At 28.2% G+C, this 8,794-nt stretch overlaps 1 protein-coding gene across 1 annotated transcript; it reads right to left on the minus strand.

Moving 5' to 3' along the window:
- Positions 1-1,970: 1,970 nt before the first annotated feature.
- LOC115715749 (transcription factor LAF1) lies at positions 1,971-5,301 on the minus strand. Its single transcript, XM_030644419.2, has 3 exons — positions 4,830-5,301; positions 3,677-3,806; positions 1,971-2,984 (listed from the first exon to the last, which is right to left on the minus strand). The coding sequence occupies exons 1-3, from the start codon at positions 4,963-4,965 to the stop codon at positions 2,276-2,278; spliced, it is 975 nt and encodes a 324-aa protein (XP_030500279.2). The 5' UTR covers positions 4,966-5,301; the 3' UTR covers positions 1,971-2,275.
- Between the last annotated feature and the right edge of the window lie 3,493 nt (positions 5,302-8,794).

The raw sequence follows: 8,794 nt of genomic DNA on the forward strand, positions 1-8,794 counted from the left end.
ACATAAAGGCTTTTCTAACTAAATAATATTAACTCGTGGACTAGAGTTCGTTAATACTCGAATGACGTTAAAGTCTTCGTCTAAATTTCTATATCTATTTTATTTCTTTAGCTTTATTATATTTTATATCGATTTTCTAAAAATTTTAGTAAATAAGTTCTAATAGTGTCTAATATAAAAAATTTTATCATGAAAAATTGAAATCTAATTAATAAATATATATATATATTTTTTTTTTAAAAAAAAAAGCAAATATTTTAGTAAGGGCAATGTGATCACTGATAGGGGTGTAATTCTGTATTAAAAAAAGTAAAGAAATGTATCAGTGATGACATGTTTATTTTCAGATTGTCACTAATAGTGGCTTTTAGCCACAAAGCATCAGCGACAAAAAATAGACCTTTCAGTGACAATTTTTATCATTAATGATACTCTTTTCTCCTCTAGTACACTGTATCCCTAAAAAAAATTGTTCTTGGTCTGATCATATCAACAAAACTTAATGCGTGAAACAAAATGTTGTATGATATATATAGGAGTTCATAACAATCTCAGGATTAAGACATACTATTATGTATATAATCATCATGATGTGTATTATTAATACTATGAAACGATATATAAATAAGTATTAACAAATTACATTTGATCCAATTCTATATATTCTCTAATATGTATAGCATCTCCACTAAAGTTTCTTATTACACTAGCTAGCAATTGAAATTTAAGTCACATGTATTCATAATACTAATGGACCGTACTAACAGTAAGTAACCTAAAGATTTCATAACTTCATTTTACTTCAAACTCTTTTAAGTTTGTTATCTCAATAAGAATCATCTAATGGCCAGTATGTATTGAGAACCAAATAAATAAGCGAACGTATTTTGATATTTAGTTAATGTTATTTTAATCATTAATTAAATGTTGACTATATATTTATTTAATTTCATTCAATTATTTATTTCGTTTAAAGTACTATTAAGTTATCTACAATTAGCTTTAAAACATCAGGTAATAACAATATATGTTGTCAATGAAAAAATTAACATTAAAATTATCTAATAGTTATTAAAAACATAAAAGGGTGTATCGGTACATCTATTTTTAGGCGGTGACCCATCAAATTTTTCAAAATTACTCTTTTTAATTAATCTTCTAATCCACATTAATAAAACGTATATATTTAAAAAAATAATAATTAAACATAATTAATGATTAACTAATATATCATGAATCTAAGATTTATACCTCAAGTACTATTAATTTTATCTTACAAATATCTCAATGTCAAACACAAAGTATCGTTTTAATAATCACTAATTCATAATATATATATAAATAGGACAAATTATTAAACTTATCCAAAAAGTTTGAAGATTGGTTATCTTTTTTCAACTTAAATTTAATAATTGTAAATAATAATATTGTCTATTATTTGTTTGGGGACTTAATAGTATAGCAAACATAATAAATGTTTGATAAAAAGTATGAATATGGATAGAGTAGAACATTCAATATCACCTAAACAATCCTATAAAATAAGTTGGATGAATATTAAGACCCTACTCATCCTATATACAAAATAAGTAGATGAAAAATTAAAGAGTAGTCGTCGTCCCTAGTCTATGTATATAATATTCATTCTCTCTTTCTGATTTTTTCTAGTCTCATTATATAAATAATATACCCAAAAACCTCCTAACCAATTACAAAGTTTTGGAATATAAACTCATTTGAAGACAAATTAATAAAATGAAAATGTCAGCTTAATTAGTATATATATGAGGACCAATAATCTATATATTTATATACATATATTTCAAATTATAAATACATTTATAATCTGTATTGCTATTGTATTTCTAACCCTCTTGTTATTTTTATTCCAATATTGTTATTATATAATGATTTATTAAAACTAATAGGAAAGTTGCCAGAAACAAATAAAATAAAATGAAAAGATAAGCTCAGAGAAAATAAATTATTCAAATTAATAGATGATAGACTTGTTCATATACAGAGAAATTAATCACAAACAATCAAAAGATGAAAGAGTAATAGAAGAATAACCACTAATTAAGCTCAAAGACTAGTAAATATGATCTATATCCTAATGGCCCAACCAAATTAAGAGTAATGGAAATGGCCTTATTTTATAATTACGTACTCTTAAATGTTATAAACAGAATTACAATTAGAGGTTATTCTTCCTCTCAATATAGAATTGCATGATATTATATTGCCTTGGGAAAACAGCACACCCTCCAATTTATCAATTAAATGAATAAATTCCATCACTGTGCATACTGAAATCATCATGAATATTTAAGCATACATCATCTGTACTCCCACAGATTAAGTCATGACCAAATCCATTTCCTGAAATTTCATCCTCATCAAATTTAAATTCTGAGTGAAGCAAGTCAGAATCTGAAACCCCATTTGAAAACTGGTCACCACAACCACCAAATATGCCTTCATTTAGCAAAACACCATGTCCCATTCCATCTTGGAAACTCAAACTGTGACCAAAATTTTCTCTGGGAACCATTGGCTGGACCATAATATTAGCTGAGTTTGGACCATTATGACTAATACTGTTGTTGCTGTTATTATTAATTTGGTCTATTGAAAGCCACTCTGCAAAAAGAAGCTTTGGTAGTGAGCTAATTTTTGGCTGTTGTTGATCAATACTATAATGATTTGTATTATTAAATAATACAGATTGATCATTATGATGAAGTAATGATTTTTCCACCATTTGGTCCAATGATTCATAGCTTGGAATTCGATTATTACTATTAGTTTTTTCTGAAGAAGGTGAAGACTCTGAACTTGAAGTGGTGCATTGAGTTTTAGTACTCTGTTCAGTTAATAATTCTTCTTCAGCTTTAGCCACTTTTTTCTTCAAATAAGAATGCCAATAGTTCTTAATCTCATTATCTGTTCTTCCTGGCAAGTGTTGAGCAATTTGAGACCACCTATATTCATTGAAAAATATAAATTGATTAATTCCTTCCTACACTCTTGTAATAATTATTACTACTTGCTTTAAATATAATTATCCATATATTATTACTAAATGAAAGAATAATCTGATGCAAGTCAAATGTTTTTTTTGGTTATTTTAATATTTTTGTGATGTCACAGCCTATATATATATTATTACAAAAAAAACATAGGGGTAGGGTAGTATAGTATTATAATACTATAAGTGAGAAAATACATATCAAATTAGATAGTTTTAATCAGAAAAATATTAAAGTGACAAGATTTTGATTCTTTTTTTAATTAGGGTTTAATTTATTAAACTATAATTGTAGCATTAAAATCTAAAGCTCTCCTGTCACATAGTCAATACTTTAAATTTAATCAAACTGCAAATAAAGCATGTTATTTATTATTTTAGTGTCAACCTTTTAATTGATTGGACAATTAATATGAATGGTACTAATTTTAAAACTTGCTTTATTATATAGTTACTTAACTATTTTTTATTTATTTTTTTCCTGTGTTCATATTCGAATTCCCCTTAAAAAGACAAAGACTTGCTGTTTTACAATACATAATCATCTAGAAACTGTAGAAATTAGCCTTTTAATTTTATTATTATTTTTCTAAAATATCCATTTAAAACTTAAAATGGGAAAAATAAAAGGTTTTTGTTGCTTACTTGTTCCCTAACATGTGATGAAGGGTTAAGATTGTCTCTTCTTCATGTTGGCTAAATGTGCCTCTTTTTAACCCTGGCCTTAAATAATTAATCCACCTCAGTCTGCAACTTTTTCCATTCCTTTGTAAACCTACACATAAAATAGTACTTTAAATTTTAATATATGATTGATTAAGAGAACAAAAAAATTAACAATAATAACTGATGATGGGCACTAGCAAATTAAGTCATATTTAAATTAAAGTCATTGTCAATCGATTTCACTTAAAAGATCCGTTATCAAAAATTCTATTGCTGTTAGAGTTTTTTTCAAAAAAAAAAAAAAAAAAAAAAAAAATTCTATTGCTGTTGACTGAAGATGCCATCCACCAACTATTTTTAATTAAATGAATTAATGTATGAATTTTACAATAAAGTACTATTAATGATACATAAAGGTTCTTTATTTGGACATTAAAGTAATTTTGATTACTAAAATCCCCCCCTTAAAAAAAAACTCTCAACGAAAATTTAAAATATATGTATCTTACAACTGGGACAATAAGAAAATTAGCACTTTAATTATCACACTAATATGTCAAATAATATATATATATTTTTGGAATAAAACTTTGTCAAATAATTCATAATTACATATTATACTTAGGAAAATGGTGTTTAATCTTTGATAATAATTATTATTATTATAAGTAATTCGTACAATACTAGCTAATTGATGACAAATGACATAGTAAGACTAAGAGATAGAAGATGAATTCAACAGTAGTTTTAACCCATTCAATAGTTATAACAACAATATATCAAAAACATGTAATAACCAGCTGAATTGTTCAATTCAATTGGGTATACTAAGTTTCTTCAATTACCTCAGTAATAAGTACTGAATTTCAAGTATTGATCATCTATACATTAGAGATAACAAAATCCAAAATACTATTTCAAAAAAGTGAAAAAACAGAGCTTTTTTCTTTTTTGCCAAATTCAGACACCATTTTGGCTCATAATAAACAATGCCTAGCTTGTTACAAATTCAAGTCCAAATGATCAAACAAGTTAAAATTACAATGCATATATAATTTTTTATATAAATAAGACAAATATAATAATAAGTATGAGATAGATTATACAAAACTATGGGGTCTGGAAAACTGACCTGCTTTAATGGGAACAGAGCTCCAGCAACCATGACCATGTTTGAGTACAAAGTTTCGAAGCCTAAGGTCTTCTTCAGGTGACCAAAGACCTTTCCGATGCTTTGGCTTTGGCTTGTCTTGTGATTTGCACCCCATTATTTTTCCCAACTTTGGAAAATAAAAAGTCTATTTCTTTTTCTTAAAATTGAAAATTTTGTAGTGTTAAAAATGGAAATGAAATGAAAAGATAGAGCAAGAAAGAAAGAGAGAAGCTATGGTTTATGGACAGCCGACCACAAATGGGTCTGCAGGGACTTATTTAAGCAATGATTACTCAAGGTCTTCTCTTTATAAAAAAGAAGAAATTATTAAAATAAAGGAAATAATTATATAATAATGTGAAGCCTCTTTTGTCTTCTTCTTCTTCTTTCTATCTTTATTTAAAACCAAAAACAAAAAAATGTGAGTTATTTTCTTCATTGGTTATTCTTTCGTGTTTCATATGTCATACATATATCAATTTAAAAAAAACCCTAAACATTTTAAATTTCAATAATAGGTAGGTTTGCCCTTGTGGTTGCAGAGGTAATAAATGTAATGTACATTAATTGACTTTGGGATAGCCTAGTTACTAGTTACTAGTTAGTTAACAAGTTTCTTTTTAACTGTGTGAACAAGTTGGTTAATATATGATCACAAAATCCAGCAGGATTGGTCCACACATGAAAGATGACGGTATTCAGTATTAGCACCCCAAGAATAAATTCCAAAAAAATAAAAAAGCACCCAAGAATGAAACTAAAAGGAAGATCAAATTAAGTTATTTTTAAAATTTATTGTAACACTTATTTTTATTTTTAAATATATATATTGTGTTAATTTCCACCATTTTTTTGTTATCTTTTTTTTCCCATAATTTTCTAAACAATAATTTACAATTTTTGTAACTTTTACTTTAAAAAATTTCCAAAAAAAAAAAAAATTATCAAAAAAAAAAATAGTTTTCAAATATTTTTTTCACTTTAATTATTTTATCTTAAAAAGTAAAAAGTATTTTTAAACTGTGAAAATTAAGGGAAAAAATAAATAATTATTAACATAAGCTAAAAAAAATATATATTAAGTCAAAATAATAAAATAAATAAGATGTCTTAATAAAATATTAGGATGTTACTAGTAAATTATACTCTCTAAATAAATATATGCGACAAGTTTATACTATCTTTTACAGAAAATGTCGTGCACCCTGACATATTAATATTATTGTTGTTTCTTCAAATTTTCATAAAATTTTAACTAATTTACTATGTCAAATGTTGTGTTTAAACAATTTCAGACACACAAATTATGTGTGCTTGAATTATTCTGTTACTGGGGTGCGGTTTGTTTTTCGGGAAGCAAATGTAGTTGCTCATGTATTAGCCAAGTATGCTTTGATAAACAAAGTTAGTGCTATGTGGATTGGGGTTTCTCCCCCTTGTGCTCGTCACGAGATTGAACGTGACTTGCCATTTCCTTGTATTCGTTTAATTAATTAATGAATTTACTTTACCTCAAAAAAAAAAAATTATTTTTTAATGCAGTAAAGTATTTAACATTTTCTAACAGTTATGCAAAGTGTTGTAAATAATTACAATGTATACACTATGTCAAAAATATTATAACTATCCACATATTGAATATTAAAATATTTTTATATTAAGTATAAAATTATTTAATTCATTTTACTTATATGAATTTTTTTATATCCATTAAAATTGATTCTAAATCAATTATTTAATAAATATACTAAATTTCAAGATATAAGGAGGGCGTGCATGTTTCTCCTGCTTTTCCCATGGCGAAGAAGAAGAGGGTCATCTGAAAGCCTGTATCTACGAGCACGGTGATCATCAGAGCTGATGAGGAACTTCCTTCTATCCTTGAAGAGAGTACAAAGCAGATCATCGGTGAAGAATTTTACGATTCAATCGATATACTGGAGAATGAAATAAGGCTAGAGATTGAATCTGGCAATATATTCCCTAAAATGGTTAGTTGGGCAGAGGAGGTCGAGAAAAAAGATTATCAATCAAATGCGAGTGAATTGTGGAGCCAATTCAAGACTAGTCAGGTACATACTCCCTCAACCAGACTTTCTTTTATTGAACCGATCAAAGTAGATTACTAGCTTGTTGCTAAACTGGACTTAGATGAAATCAAAATTGAGGCTTCATACTAGAAGAATGATACTGTTTTGTATTGTTTTGGGTGTTATAATCCACCATTCAAGGTTTTTGAAGGTTTTGTTAAAAAGAGTTTGGGGTAACAGGGGAGTTGAGAAAATTGTTCGAATGCATTTAGGCTTCACCTTAGTCAAGTTGAGAGATGAGGTTACTAGAGACATAGTTTTGGAAGCAGGAGTTATCCACTTTGACAAAAAGCCAGTAATTCTTCGTCCTTTGACAGCAGAGATGGATTCAACTCAATTGGTTAACTCAGTTCTTGTTTGGATTCGCTTAAATAGATTAGGTCTCCAATATTGGGGAAAGAAGAATCTCAGCGCATTGGTTAGTACTATCTGTAAACCTATCATGATTGATAAGGTAACTCAAGAACGCTCAATGGTGAAATTCGCTCGAGTACTTGTTGATATGGAGATCTCAGAGGAGCCACCAAAAATAATTTCCTTTAATAATGAAAGGAAACAACTTGTGGAACAACAAGTGGAATATGAGTGGATCCCCTCTAAATGCTCGGCATGTGGGAATTTGGGTCATATTGTGGCCAATTGTAATAAGGAGAGGCCTGTGGTTTGGAAGAGGAAGCAACCTAGGGATAATAAGGCTAAACAGGAAGAAAAAAAGGAGCAACAAAATCACGATGCAGGGATAGTTATTGAAAAGAATTTTCCTGGTGATACCGATGCTTCTACTGAAGCACTGGAGGGAAAACTAGATCAAGAGGAGGTTAATTCTGCCCTAGAAAAACCTGATGGTAGGGATTCAGGTAATTCTAACACCTGGATTACTCTCAAAAGGAGAGGGCAGAAGATGAATTTGAATTCAAAAGTGGAAGCTCCTAAAACAGTTAGCAACAATGGGTATGTAGCTCTTCAAGGAGTTGTAAATGAGGTAAAGGTTCCCAACTCTAATTTGATTTTTAATGGAAGTTTGTAACTGTTGGAAATATTTTCCCACGATCTAGATTTACTAACAAGTATGTTTCATTAACATCCTAATATGAATTTCTAAAACAATGAAATAAACACATAAGGGTTTAAGAAAACCTTACATTGGGTGCAGCAGAATATAATGACTCCTTCCGTTCAGATCTCTAGCCCTTGATTCCTTTTTGTAGCAGAGCATTATCAAGATTTAAACCTGGATCTCTTTCTCTCCTTCTTGAGCCCGATTCTCCTTCTTGTTGATTGGATTCTTCACAATCTTACACACTATGATTGAGATACCACTTGATGTGTGTGGGCACTCACTCTATCACTCAAGGTATGAAAATTTGAAGAAGAAAAGAGAGGGAATGGTTGTTTTGGCCTATAGAGAAAGAAGCTTAAAATTTTACTGAAGGAATGTGATGTATCATCATCTTTTCTCTTAAGCCATCACTATCTATTTATAGGTAACCACCTAGGTTTAGGTTAGATTTATTTGGCATTAAAATAATAAAAAGATAAATGGTAAATTACACTAAGTGTGGCCGGCCATGGATTGTGGATTGGGCCCACTTTGCAATTTTGCCATTTTGTCATTTTCCCATCTCATTTTCTCAAAAACGCCAAATTTCCAATTTAACCACTTAAATGCCAATTCCAATTATTTAATAACTAAAAATTAATTAATAAATAATATTATCATTTAATATATTTATTAATTAGACATATAAAGTCTCTTAATTATTAAATAAAACCTAGAATCTCTTTTCTTCACAATTTTACCCTTGCTTAGTGAAAATTCATAAATTAGACATAATCTAATTTTAGAATTATAAT

Source organism: Cannabis sativa, chromosome 5, assembly GCF_029168945.1.
Source record: "Cannabis sativa cultivar Pink pepper isolate KNU-18-1 chromosome 5, ASM2916894v1, whole genome shotgun sequence".
NCBI lineage: Eukaryota > Viridiplantae > Streptophyta > Magnoliopsida > Rosales > Cannabaceae > Cannabis > Cannabis sativa.

Coding starts and splice junctions, on each gene's coding strand:
- LOC115715749 (XM_030644419.2), bottom strand. CDS start 4,965: ATGGGGTGCAAATCACAAGACAAGCCAAAGCCAAAGCATCGGAAAGGT. Junction 3,807..4,829: donor CTCTGTTCCCATTAAAGCAG/GTCAGTTTTCCA, acceptor TTTTATGTGTAG/GTTTACAAAGGAATGGAAAA. Junction 2,985..3,676: donor CATCACATGTTAGGGAACAA/GTAAGCAACAAA, acceptor CAATGAATATAG/GTGGTCTCAAATTGCTCAAC.